General features: G+C 42.7%; 1 protein-coding gene across 1 annotated transcript in view; it reads right to left on the reverse strand.

Annotated features, from left to right (window-relative positions):
* The window catches only part of NPAS3 (neuronal PAS domain protein 3), an 827327-nt gene that overhangs the window by 16539 nt on the left and 796802 nt on the right, over positions 1 to 13986 (reverse strand). Inside the window, exons 7-8 of the mRNA XM_087422742.1 lie at positions 13179 to 13372; positions 8542 to 8648 (exon numbers count right to left, since the gene is read on the reverse strand). Coding sequence (XP_087278868.1) covers positions 8542 to 8648; positions 13179 to 13372 — 301 coding nt within the window. The remainder of the gene's footprint in view (positions 1 to 8541; positions 8649 to 13178; positions 13373 to 13986) is intronic.

Genomic DNA, 13986 nt, shown 5'->3' on the forward strand with positions numbered 1-13986 from the left:
TCAGTCATTTTCACTAATAAATTGATCACAGGGATAACTGTTATGGAAAGTGGTATATAGGCCTGTGAAAACACAGGATTCTCACCTGGTCTGGGTGAATTCTCCTCCTCCCTTTAAAAATGAAGAGTAGTTGGAGTGTGGGGGAGGTTAGGCTGGGATGTAGAGTGAACTATAAAAAGGCAAAATGGGGCCGGCCCTGTGGCTTGGTGGTTAAGTGCGCGCGCTGCGATGCTGGTGGCCCGGGTTCGGATCCCGGGTGCGCATCGAGGCACCACTTCTCCGTCCATCCTGAGGCCGAGTCCCACATACAGCAACAGAAGGATGTGCAGCTATGACATACAACTATCTACTGGGGCTTTGGGGGGAAAAATAAAATAAATAAAATCTTTAAAAAGGCAAAATGGATGAGGTGGTCCTTACACTCATTTATTGTGTGTCTCTGGTGGACCCTGCATTTCTGGATGCGGTCATTTCATTAAGTCCACTAGACATCTTTAACAAGAAATACAGAAGTGGTGAGGCATAGATATGCAAAAACTAGTGTTCTGTAAAATCAGGAATATTTAAAGGAGCCCAGACAAATTCTATTTGTTTACCTGTTCTGTAGATTTTCAGAAATCCAAGTACTTTATTGTGAAAACGTTACAGATCCTCCCATGTAGCAGTCATGGTGGACTGTCCGCTGAAGAGGTCTTCTGCCACTTCCTTCTGGATGACAGAACTTGCACTTGGGATTTTATGTTTGATGATCTCCTCTCAAGGCCCAGGGGCAAAAGCTTCTACTGTTTAAACCAGCCATGGTAATTCCATCCCTTGCCAGTGTGTGGCTTAGGCTTGGGTATTTCATGAAATGCTGGACAATGAGACATAAGGGGGCTTCTTTCTACTGGGGGGCGTCTGGGAATATTTTCTGTTCTTGCAAAAATGAACACAAAATAGAGGCTGAGCCATTCCTGACCTCGGACGTTGTCCTGTGAAGAACTGATGACTGGCGGTGCTACTGCTGTCTTTTGATCATGAAGAGAAAGTTAAGACAATTATAGAGAAAGTTTAAGTCACTTTTACTTGGGTTTTCTGATGAACCAAAAACATTAGATAGATACATAGACCAGATGCATTCGAGCTGATATGCCCCACCGAAAATTCTAGGAAGCCAGAGAGGATGTGGGAGTTCATAAAGAGGTTCAAGTAACCTCATCCTTAGTTAACCCTATATTTATGGAAAAAACATTTTATACTAACCACATAGGCATATTAAATCCTATTCTGCTCATTTGTGTAAAAAAGAAGTTTGAGGTTTTTTAAGATATGCGGTGTGTCATTAAACCAATGTTTCAAGAAAAGTATTTTTAAAAAATATAGTTTATATAAAATTAAGAAAAGATGCCATTATAAGAAGTAATGGAATTGATTTTATTAAGGTTAATTGATTTACATTAAAATGGATGATTTTGAAGTATTGTTTGGTTTTTTCCTGATTATATTTTATAAGAGCAATGGGTTATTTTCTCTCAAATGTCAGGTGTTTCTTTTTATGATGATAAAAGCAGATACTAACTGAAATAGTAATAAGGAAAAGCCCAAGAATCCATGTTAGAATCATATTAGGATCTAGAGGTCAAATCACAGTTCTGGCTTCCTCTCTGGGCAGAGAGAGAAGATCATGTGTTTTTGTATTCCGTGAGCTATCGTTTGGTCTTCTAAGCCTGGAAGCCCTTTTCACCCACCGTACCTCCCACCATCCTGGCTTCTTGCCATCTTCTGTCAAGGTCCAGGGAAAACGTGCCTCTCTGGGACTTCTCCACCCTCTCTTGGTTGCCCCCACCCCTGAGGTTTCTGTGTTTTGTTTATACATCTTAATAGTCCTCATTTTATGCCACCTTTTCAAAACTGGCTGTTTTCATCTATCTTCTCTACTAGTATGTAAGCTCCTTGAAGGTAGAGACCATAGCTTAGTTATTTTTGAAACCTTATAGCAATACCACAAAGCTTTGCACCACAAATGTTAGATGAACTTGAACAGGGAAAATAGTACTGTTCATATTCACACATGCAATGAAGTCCACAGAAAAATATTAATCTGAGGAAAAAACTAGACTTCCTTTTGTTTACAAGTTGACTATTACTACTCTTTAACTCTACTGATATTTGAAACTTTACATCTTTGTAAAGAAATAATCTATCAAGTAATCACATACTCATTCCATTTGAACACTGAGTGAGATACCCTCGGAGCCAATTCCCTACTCATAGTTTGCTGCTATTAATACAATTCATCCAATTGGAGAGGAAAATGAAGTCTTTAAGATCGTTAGTCGATTTGTATTTACTTTTACTCCGTGTAAAACAATGCCTTCTAAATTCTAGTACAGTCAGTACTTCTCGAACTGCCACATGAATGCCAGTCAGCTAGGGATCTGTTCACGGCAGATTCGGATTCCGTGAGTCTGGGCGTAGAAACTCTGCATTTCTATAGAGCAGTGTAGCAGTGTGGCAGAGCCACTCGGCTGGTCCTTAGGCCCTTGCTGGTCTCTGTTCTCTGTGTTTGCCAGCCCTCGGACTTGAAAAGCCAGAATCAGCACTCGCCAAAAAAAAAAAAAAAAAAGACGTAAAATAATAATACTAATTCACTCCTGTGTAAAATTCTGGCTTTGTCTTTTTTTTTAATGTTTTCTCTCTTTATTTCCAATATCAACTTTTTTTTTTTTTTCCTCGAGGAAGATCAGCCCTGAGCTAACATCCATGCCAATCCTCCTCTTTTTGCTGACGAAGACCGGCTCTGAGCTAACATCTATTACCAATCCTCCTCCTTTTTTTTTTCCCCCCAAAGCCCCAGTAGATAGTTGTATGTCATAGTTGCACATCCTTCTAGTTGCTGTATGTGGGACGTGGCCTCAGCATGGCCTGAGCAGCAGTGCGTCAGTGTGCGCCCAGGATCCGAACCCAGGCCGCCAGTAGCGGAGCGCGCGCACTTAACCGCTAAGCCACGGGGCCGGCTCCTATTTTGTCTTCATGTAACAGTTTTTTTAGTTAATGGACAGGCACACAAGGTAGGCTGACTTGGCTTCTGAAAAAAGTCAGACATGGTAGCTATTACATGCATTTCCTTCCACGGGAATTTTCATATTCATATGGAAGAAGAGGAAAAACTCATTTGCTTTGGGTAAAAGTCCAGCCAATGATCAGGTTGCAGCTAAATCCCTGAAGACTCACCCCTGAAAAAGGCTAAGATCAGAAAATAGAAGAGCACCCCCCCTGCTTTCACATTTGGCCCACCCATCAGACTTGATGCCTTCCCTTCTTCCTTCCCTCGCAGCTTCCTTTACTGTGTGCAGCGGCTGCATACCCAAATCAACAATTAAATCCCCCCTTTGTTTGTGTGGCAGATGACAAATGCATGGAGGACATCTTGTGTTTCCTAGGCAGGCAGGGCACTTACTTTGATTGATGCTCTGTTGTGGAAAAAAATGAGCTGGGAAGGAATTACAATGGAGGGCCTGCAGACTGGAAGGGGATATACTAATTAGTCCTGCATTAAGCAGTCAGCTTGCATTTGGCGATGAGATGCCTTCAGGAGCAAGTGTAGGGGTTATTGATGCAAAACAGCATGGAATGCATTATGCCAGGTAGCTGCAGATTAGTTTTGCTAGGAAGTATAGAATTTTGTAATTAAGAAATAAACACTTAGGCTACTGTATTTTTTTTTTTAACACCTCCCAAATATTTTGGGCAGGCCATGCTTTTTAACTCTACGTGATCTCATAGATAGGCTGGAAGTCCTCTCTTGCTGAAAAAACTCTTGCAGAGCTTCCTTGTCCTGGGTATGTCCTAGGAGGGGAAACCCGCCATCACTTCTACACTCTCTGGCTCCTCTTCTCTCAAGACCCACAGCTCCAGAGCCTTGAGCCTTGCTGGTGTAGAACAACATTATAAAGGGAGAGGAAGTTTTCCCTCAGGCCACTCTTGCCAGGTTTTGGAGACTTGTGGTTGATTTGACCCAGGAAGAACCCTCGGGGTATCTCAAGACAAATTCAGCATCTTCTACAGACAAAAGGCTGGATTAAAAGGGACGAAAGAGAAATGCAAAGCATATTTCTTTGTTTGGTTGAGCAGTCGTGGTTCGCCCTTCTACTTTTTGGGCCACAGGCAGAGGGGGAGTAGTAAATGGTTGTGCTGAAGCCTCTCTCATGATTCAAGAGTGACACAGATGCTCCAGGTGACTGGAGAGTGCAACTCTAGGGGGACATGACTGGTCGTCTGGAGGTCGGTACCTCCTGAGCAATGGAGAAGTGGAAGGTGATATGCAAAGAAGCTCAAATGATTGCTAATATGAGTGATTTAAAATTCAAACCTCGAAATGTCGATTTGGTCAATTTGGCCTGAAGAATCAATGAAATTTGGTTCAATGACTCCAGTGAGGTGGCTTAAAGAAAAAAATCAGAGGTCTTTGAGTCACAGTGTGAAATTCCCTTGGTTTTAGAATCCCAGTATAATTTCACTAACCCACCATGTTGGTATAGATAATGTGATTTTTTATGTTGCAACCCAGTGAACTATCAGGCGTCTCGTGTTAAGCTGGAGGGAGAGTAGATGGTCCAAAGTTGTTGCTTCAATTTATTTGAGTTGTCAAATCCTGGTGCAGCTGAGATTCCCTTTTACTTTGCTCATTCCAGAGACAAATTCATCTATGCATTTACAGATGCCTATGCTAGGAAAAAGATATGTGATAAAGATAGCATTTTGAGTTATCAAAGACTATTGAGTCTTTTTTTCTTAAGTTTTATCCATAAACTGGAGCATAAGACAGATAATCAAAATACCAGAAATATGATCAGACGACTAAAACCTGTCTTTCACGGACAGAACCAGGAATTGTGCCAATAGCTCTAGGAAGAAAAGCTAAATAGTTAATGTGGTTTATTTTTTAACCATCCCTTTGTTTTAGAATTCTATCTTATTCTTGAGCTGATTCTATGTCACCATGACCTTCTCCTGCCAAGAAGACACAGTTGAGGCATCCTTCAGTAATAGCCTAGGGCTTTGGACAAGCAAGATGCTGTGCTGGCTTTTTGCCTTTTCTTCCAGTGTTTACACAACCAAGACTTATTACATGCTCTGTCATTTTGTTACTGGGCTGGCTTTGGTTTGAGAATTAGGTAAACATCAGACATTCCATCACACAATTTTAGACTCAATCTTACTTTATAATGATGCTAATGTTTATTGTACAAAGCGAGATGCATTTGTATATTTTAGCATTTTATTTCAGTCACAGAATGCAAAACCTGACATTGGCATCAGTTTGATTTTTGTGTGTGTGATTGAAGATATTAAGCACTACAAGAATGTTGAAATTTCAATCTGATTAGGATCAAAATTCTTCAGGATCAAAACACTCCTTTTCCTCCCCCTACAGTTTTACTAATTGTGTGCTACTTGACATTGTGGAGTTATTCCACAGCATGAGAGCTAAATATGTGAAGTGCATTTTACTGTGCAGAATTATCAGCTCATTCTATTTGTTTTTCATGTGTTTAAGGTTATTAAATGAACTTAAAATTAGAAGTCATGTGTATGAGTTGAAAGAGCGAACTCAATCATTATTAGTAGGCTAAATCATAAAGCAATCGCCAGTCTGTCAATATCAAATAATGAAAGAAATCATAGAATTTGAAAGCATACCTTCTCTGTTTATTAGCTGGCAAGATACCAGAAAAATTAGGAGATTGGCACAATAGTGAATGGCTGAGTTGTTTTTCCTCAGGACTCTCAACTTATTCCCATTACTGAAAATGAGATAAAAGTAGATCGCAAAGAATGGCATCAGACATATTTGCTGGAGACCTTTGCTTTATAGGAAGAAATGAACTTCCCTAGCTCACTGTTCCTGAAGAATTGTGTTTCTTCAAGCTGTAAATCAAATCCCAGAGAGATACCATGACGTTTTCCAAATAATAACTGAGAATGACAAAGTTCTCTTTTGTCAGCATCAAGTTTCTGAATTTCGACCTTATTTAAGATTCCAAAATCAAAAACACCACCTTCTCTCCCCACACACGGTCTAGGACAGCATCCTACAAACAATATATTCATTTTTAAAGTCTGGATCTCTGGCATATATTGGTCCAAAAACATATCTGTAGCTTCCTCCAAAGATCCTGATTTTTCTCCATTTTCTCTAAAGTCCCAGCTACAAAGAACCTGATGTTTCTTTTCAGGAAACAGCATCATTTTTTTTCCCCCAATTAATTGAAGAGCCATCTGCCTCTGTGATACACAACACCCATTCATTCTTAGCAACAAGTGTTTCCTAAATCCCTGGTGTGCGATACCAAGACGTGCATTCCATGTTGGGAGCAGAATCTGCTGGAGAGCAGCCTTGCAGGCAGGCTTTTCCCAGAGACACGGTATATACAGAAATTGACACTGAACCTGGTCCCACGTCAGCATTACTAATGCAGGGTTAAAAACACAATGCAAGACGCTCACACTGCAAGACGCTCACACTCGGAGACTTTGGCTATCTGGCTGTCTCTCCATTATGCTTTTGAAGACCTGAGTTTGAAATGAGCAAACAAGTGCACGGGGCAGAAAGGATCTAGAACAGCTCTCCTCGGCCATGGCAAGAAAGGGGAGAGGAAAGAAATACAAAAGACCTTCTGGCTGGTTTTGATACCAGCCCTGATATCAGTTCCCCTACTTGAAACCCAGAATATATGGGGTTAAAACCAAAAGCACTCATCTTCTTTCCCTGTTCTCTAAGTTACATTCACATATAGATATTGGTTGTTTTACAAATTGTTAAAAGCCCAGATGGCCTTAAGCTTGGCTCACACTGACGTTTTGGCTAATTACCGGTTCTTGAGGTTTGTTACAGGGAAACTGATATCAAGAAGCTAAAGCTTCTCAGACTTCCACTCCTTGGCTTCCTGGCACCAAAATCCACCATCCACCATGGAGACAGAGACGGTTGAAGGACACCCACCTGCAATTCCCTTATCCACCATCCTCCTCCCTGCCAGCAGCGTCACAAGGCCAAAGGCAGGCTGGTGGGAAAGCGCTGACCAGCAAGGCCACAGGCTCCCCCTGCCTACCAGCAGCCACATTCCTCACAACCTCTAAAACTCCTTGCCTCCCAACTTTCGGGGAGACGGGACAAATTTGAGAGCTCTCCTCTGCCGGCTGACGTCACCAGAAATAAAAACTCTTTCCTTGCCATAAGCCTGGCGTTCTAGTTTTATTTGGCCCCTCTTGTGTGGCAGGTAAAGAACCTGGGTATGGATCCAGTAACAGTTTTACTACATAAAACTTCAACTTCAAGCTGTACCATCTCATTTGTGGCACCTTGCATGTATTTATTTTTTATTTTCTTGTGACGAAGATCAGCCCTGAGCTAACATCCACGCTAATCCTCTTTTTGCTGAGGAAGACTGGCCCTGAGAAAACATCCGTGCTGATCTTCCTCCACTTTATGTGGGACGCCATCACAGCATGACCCGACAAGCAGTAGTACATCAGTGCGCGCCTGGGATCCAAACCCGGGCCGCAAGCAGCGGAGAGTGCGCACTTAACCACTATGCCACGGGGCCGGCCCCTGCATGTATTTAAAACCAGAGTACAGAACTGGTTTAGAACTTTCTGGAATATAGCTGGTAGGACCCCCATCTTTTAGGAAGAGTCTACTAATGGGTCATAAAAAGGACCTCTGGCTGGAAAAGGGCAGCCCCTTTCTAAGATGTCCACCGGATCAGTGCCTCCTGTGTTACAGGATTGTCAGACCCCTTCCACACACAGCGTAAACAGCCCAGCTGAGTCTAATGAGGGAGAACTGCATGAGGATGCTCATGTGCGAGGTCTGCTTAGACTCAGCCAGAAAACTGCTGGTCCTGCTTTGCTTAAACGCCACAAAAGTGCCTTGGAGGTGAGCCTGTGGGGCCGGAGTTGGGAATCAGACTGAAAGAGCTGAGATTAGGTTCTCTCCCCCAGGAGTCAGGAGATGGAGGTACCTGCTCCTCTGAATAACCCTCTTTCCAGAAACACAGTGAAAAGACACTGCCTTTGAGAGCTGCTGTGTCCACAGGATGTGCTCTGCCTCTGTGCCCGGGCTTCCCCCTCACCCCAGTTTTGTGGCTAGTCAAGTAGGAATTTTTATAGGCACCTATTTGAACTTGTCTTCTTCCAGGTATATTTTGAAACCGAGACCACAAATTTCAGAGAGGAAGTTGCTCTCTAGAAAATGAAAGGGTCAAGAAAGCACTTAAGACAAAGGTTCCCCCATCACTTCATGGGAGAGAGAGCATACGAGACCACAAAATCCCGGGTGAGTGCCTAAAGATCCAGCAATTTCTCTGGGCCCGAGGTCCAACTTTCAATCTAATTCCAACACAAGTTGAAGTGATTTATGTCTCACTTGTTCTCACCGCACGGTGACAGTCACCTCAAATGTACACAGGAGACAAGATGGGAAAAGTCGACACTGAAACCGAACGTCAGAGAGAGATGGCACCAGCGAGGTTGCTCCCACACACAGGCGGTACTTACAGTCCAGGTGACTGTGCCTGATGCCCTCGACGTCTTCTGCGTGGATGAAGTGGTAGCATCTCTTCCCTACGATGTCTACAGGCGTCAGATCCATATAATCACTAATCCTACAGACAGAAGAACACAGTCTGGAAGTCAGAAGAGGGGAAATACAGCCACCGTCCAATGACTCAGAAACAAATCTGCTGACGATTTTCGTTAGAGCAGGGTACCCATGAGGAAGTGGCACCCTGAGGGAGAACCCTTTATAGATAAGATTATTTCTTTAACGTTTCACAGACTTTTGCAAAAGTAGGAAATGTGCCGGATCAAGCAATTGTGTTTAGATAATTAGGCTTTTCTTTTCTTTTTTTGGCATCGGAATATACATTTAGGCAACATAATTCCATGAAATTATTGAGAATCAGTAACAATGCAAGACCCTCATTAGAGGCCAAGATAATTCAAGGTTACATAATAAAATAAAAACATGTTATGTTTATATCAAATGATTAGAGACACCTTTCATTTAAACAGATTGGTCTTCTATTGGGTATTTCCATGAAAAAGGGCTTCAGCTGCTGCTTGGCAAGACGTCCAAATTGGCATTTCAAGGGATATAATTTAAATGCTGAGACATACAGATGCCTGGGGGTATTATCTTTTTTAGTCTTAGTCTTTTGGGAGCTCAGCTTTCACTCCCGGCTCTTTTAACTGGTACTTTGTGGTGGCTTGCACACAGAAACTTTTAAACCATTTCAGCAGTTCTTCCAGGCTTGTGCTCAACAGTACGTGTGTGTAAGCCTCTGTCATTGATTGTCCAGACGTCAATGTCCTCAGGCAGGAGCACAGGAAAATAGAAGAAAAATTGGAAAACGTGGTGGGGGAACCTGCCTCGTCTACACAAACACGTCAAAATGCTTATTACCCTCCTTCCTGTCCAAGTACAGATTCGTTGTGGTCAGTCCAAAAGAGAATATAGTTTTTGTTTAATTTATTCTCTTTCCTGTCCCTATGCTTTTTATGGTTTATGACTTACGATATATTCAAATATGAAGTGAATCTTTAGAAATGACACATTTCAGAAGCCCATGAGATCGCCGTTGGGAGTTAAATCTGACCCCCAAGGGGGGAAAATAAGAAACAAAACAAAAACAGAATAATATGGAATGTAATTAAAACACACTACCCAGTGAGTGCATTTCTCAATGTCTAGCAATTTAAATAATATTTTTGACCAAACTAGAATTCTTGGTAAGATAAAACTAAATGAAGCAATAAAAGGGAATGTTTTCTCAGGATTCCATGCTTTTCTAGTGCAAAACAGATTAGCTGATGTTTTCCTAAAACCATCAGCTGCTTTCCAAGCGGTTTACACCCCCTTTCTGCAAATGAGGAAACAAATTAAAAGGCCCTCATTGGTGTTTCTGAAATTTGCCAGCTCCTCTGAAAGCATTAGATGCCAGCTTTGCCCGAGGCCGTCCTGGGGAATGTGGGGAAAGGACCAGTCTGCAGAGTCAAGGAGCAGCATCAGTTTCTAGTGAGCAATCCCCTAATGAAACAATAAACCCTGGGAAAAAGCCACTTCGTTCTTTAGGAAGGATGTTTCTTTAGCTGATTCTGTATTTGAATAAAACCCTTCAAACAACTGAAGCTCTTCTATGCACCAGAGCCTGTTACCGTGGTGAACGTGACCAGCTCAGTGATCAAGACCTCTTGATACATGTGTAGAAAGCTCCAGACCAGTCTGATGACCTATATCAGGAGTGGCATCCTGATGGCATCTTGTACTCTGAGCCTCAGTTTCCCTATCTACAAACAACCAACGAGGTCGGTGAAGGGATTAATGAATGAAATGAAATGAATGTGCACATGGTATGCTTTCCCCTCAGATCAAAGATGCAGTTACCTTTAGCACAGGTCTTTTTTTTTTTTTTTTTTTTGTGAGGACGATCAGCCCTGAGCTAACATCTGATGCCAATCCTCCTCTTTTTGCTGAGGAAGACTGGCCCTGGGCTAACATCTGTGCCCATCTTCCTCCACTTTATATGGGAGGCCGCCACAGCACGGCCTGACAAACGGTGCATGGTGTGCGCCCAGGATCCGAACCTGAGCCACCAGCAGCGGAGTGTGCGCACTTAACCGCTACGCCACGGGGCCGGCCCCGAGCACAGGTCTTTCTTAACAATTACTATCATCTTCAGTTGGGAAATGGTGCTGTATTGTATGGGCTAATGAGAGGTTGCAGAAAACTTTTTGTTTTTAAACAGGAAGAAAAAAAGCTTAAAGTAGGTCACAGAAAATGATCTCAATTACTAGAGTGGCACCGTAAGGCATTCAGGTCCATGGAGCGCTTCAACAGAATTCATCAATCTGTGATCACAGGAATGAAGATTAAGGGATGGTTTTGGGCTTGGACAGTCACTGGGAGTTAGGTAAATAAGATGAGGCTCCGTATTTTGGAGCCAGTGGTGGTGGTAAATCGAAATCGAGGGAGCTGACGTATGTTTTCAAAGAAGCATGGAGTCCATCCTTACTTTCTGTCTGTCTCCCTGATGGAAGAGCCATCTCCAGCATTCTACATTTTTAATCAGAGAATAAACAGCTTTGAGGCTGTAATTGTGTTCTTTCACGGGTGCAAATGTATGAAAGGTCCTCTCAGCGGTTACTCTGAACAATTCCTTACCAGTTAGCCTGACTTCTGAAGAAAAATCAGAGACAAGGAACGCAGGGAGGCCCCACAGGGTGTAGCTAAGTGCATAGCTTTTGAATCTAGCAGATTTGGTTTTGAATAGTGGCCTTGAGCAAGTCACTCAACCTTTCTCTCTAAGCTGAAATTGCCTGAGGGTTATGGAGACAGTGAGGACACCTCCCTCACAGAACTGTCCTCAAGCTTAAATGAGATGGTGTATACAGTGAGCTGCACAAGTTGCTGAGTGCGTAGTAAGCATTCAATAAACATTAGCTATCTTTATTACTGCTTGCCAACTCGAGCTAATCATTCTGGCTGTCTTTCCTGGTATTCTTTGTCCATTCCAGAATACCTTAGACATAGCCAAGTATACAGTCACAATGATAAAAATTTTAATAAATGACAATAATACTTGAAAAATAGATTTAGAGTTACTTATTAAATAATAGTGACTTTATTCTTCTAATCCATTGACTGCTAATAGCTCAGGTGGGAATCTTTTCCTACAGGTGAATGCTTTCCTCGGAATCCAATCCTGACCGGAAATGGTTGGCATTTCTAACTCGGTCTCAACACCTTTAGTGCTTCCCAATGGACTGAAGGCAGATGCCGTCTGTCTTCCTCTTGGCTAGGCCCTGAAGAGGTCAATTACTCAAGCCACTTGATCATTCTGCTCTTTCCTTTCCCCTCTGAAGGCACTCACAGGGCTCAGTGAACACATACTGCCTTCATGCCTGACAATATCCATGCCACAAAAGCATCCTCTCAAAATGGACTCAGTAATTCCCCCTGGGGCACCGGGGGATGGGTAGCACTGCCAAAGCTTCCTTCCCACAGCCCAGGTGTGTGTAGCTCCTCCCCACCCCTCTGCCCGCACACAGTGACTCTCTCTTCTTCAGATCAGTCTGATGATGGGCTGGTGACTTCTAGGTGAAAGGTCTGAAGGGGCACTGTCCCATTTCCTTGTCCCTTGTTTTGTGCTTAATGGAAAAAGTGAACTTTTTAACCAGAGGCTAAAAAGTCCTTTTCTAAAGCTGAGTGTTGAGGAAGGACTGCCAAGTCATTCATATTATGAGTTATCTCTTCTTAATTTATAAAAGTGAAATCCTCAGGATTATGAAGTTTTACTTAATAGTCTTGCAAATTTCTTTTTTGCCCTTTTTCCTGTGGGGGCCTCAAATTCTCATTTGTTCTCTACACGTTTTATGGACTGAATATTTGTGTACCCCCTAAATTTCTATATTGAAGTCCTTACCCTCAATGTGATGGTATGAGGAGGTGGGGCCTTTAGGAGGTAATTAGGTTCAGATGAGGTCATGAGGATGGAGCCCCCACAATGGGATGAGTGTCCTTATAAGAAGAGTAAGAGACCAGAGCTCTCTCTCCCCTGTGTGAGCACACAGCAAGAAGGCAGCCATCTGACAGCCAGGAAGAGGGTTTTCAGGCACCTGATCAGCCTACACCTTGACCTTGAACTTCCTGGCCTCCAGAATTGTGAGAAACAAATGTCTGTTGTTTAAGTCCCCCAGCCTGTGGTAATTTGTTATAGCAGCCCGCGCTAAGACAACGTCCTTGATGCCTTTATGAACACCGACCATCCCGAGGCTAGGTCCTGCAGTAGTCAGGAAGTGGGCCTGGCTGAGGCCTCAGGAGATAGCTTTTGCTGCATCATTTTGCCAATAATGTCTCAGCCCTGCTTTCTCCTTGGGTTCTCAGCCAAAACATTATAGCATATGGATGCCTGGGTATCCCAATTCATTCCATTGTTGTCCCTAATGTAAATCAGGGCAGCAATGTAAATTTTAAATAAAAAGCATGTTTGGTGTCAATCCAAGCAGCCGTTAAAAATAAGATCAGGATTTATAATGAGCCTCATTGGGAGAGTAAAATCCTTCAGACTGCTGAAAACACCAACCCTCACCAATGGGCAATATACAATGGGCAAATGAAGACAAAAACGAAGTACCTATTTTCACAGTAAATGATATTGAGGTCCATATTCACTCGAGTGACGAACATATGGCAGTCAATTCTGACTTCATTGATCGTAGGGGGAGGCAAGGCATGAGCCACAACCACGAGACCCATGATTTGGCTGGGGACGGTCCTCCCGTGGGACAGCGACACCCTCAGTCGTAGGCGGCCTGTTATGTGAATCACCTGTAATAGAACAGTAAGTAAAGGATCCAGTCAAATTTATATCTGGATGTAACAGTATTTCTTTTGAGAAATGCAAAATTACATCTGGCACAACCAACATTAGCTTGTACCTTCAGTAATCACAATGGCTGTCAAAGTGCCCTTCATGTCCTCAAGGCAAGAGACAAAAGAGAGATGAAATTATACTCTGAGCATTTCTCAAGGTAGCATTATTACTACGCTATCGCTATTTTTCAGGATTTTTTGTTTTTACATTTAGAGGAAGTACATAACCAGATAAAATGACCAGAAAGTTGAGCACTGAGCTGCAGAAGGAAACGTTTGCATTATCAGCCCCTCTTAATGGACGATGTCTGTCTCTTTCCAAATTTCTACTGAGTGGGATTACATGGCCATCTCCTTTCAGAAGTGTGGTTGAGAGCTTTCCTTCATTTGGGGGTTGACAATGCAAAAATGGCCAAAGACTCCACTGAATAAAAGACTCAGTGGCAATGACATGAATGGGTCCTTTCGAGCATAGATATTCCATGTGAGGCAGCACTGAGTTACCAGCAACACCGCGATTTCTTTTCTTTTTTTTTTTTTTGGTGAGGAAGATTAACCCTGAGCTAACA

Source organism: Ceratotherium simum, chromosome 3, assembly GCF_057802395.1.
Source record: "Ceratotherium simum simum isolate JZ-2026a chromosome 3, ASM5780239v1, whole genome shotgun sequence".
NCBI classification, from domain to species: domain Eukaryota; kingdom Metazoa; phylum Chordata; class Mammalia; order Perissodactyla; family Rhinocerotidae; genus Ceratotherium; species Ceratotherium simum.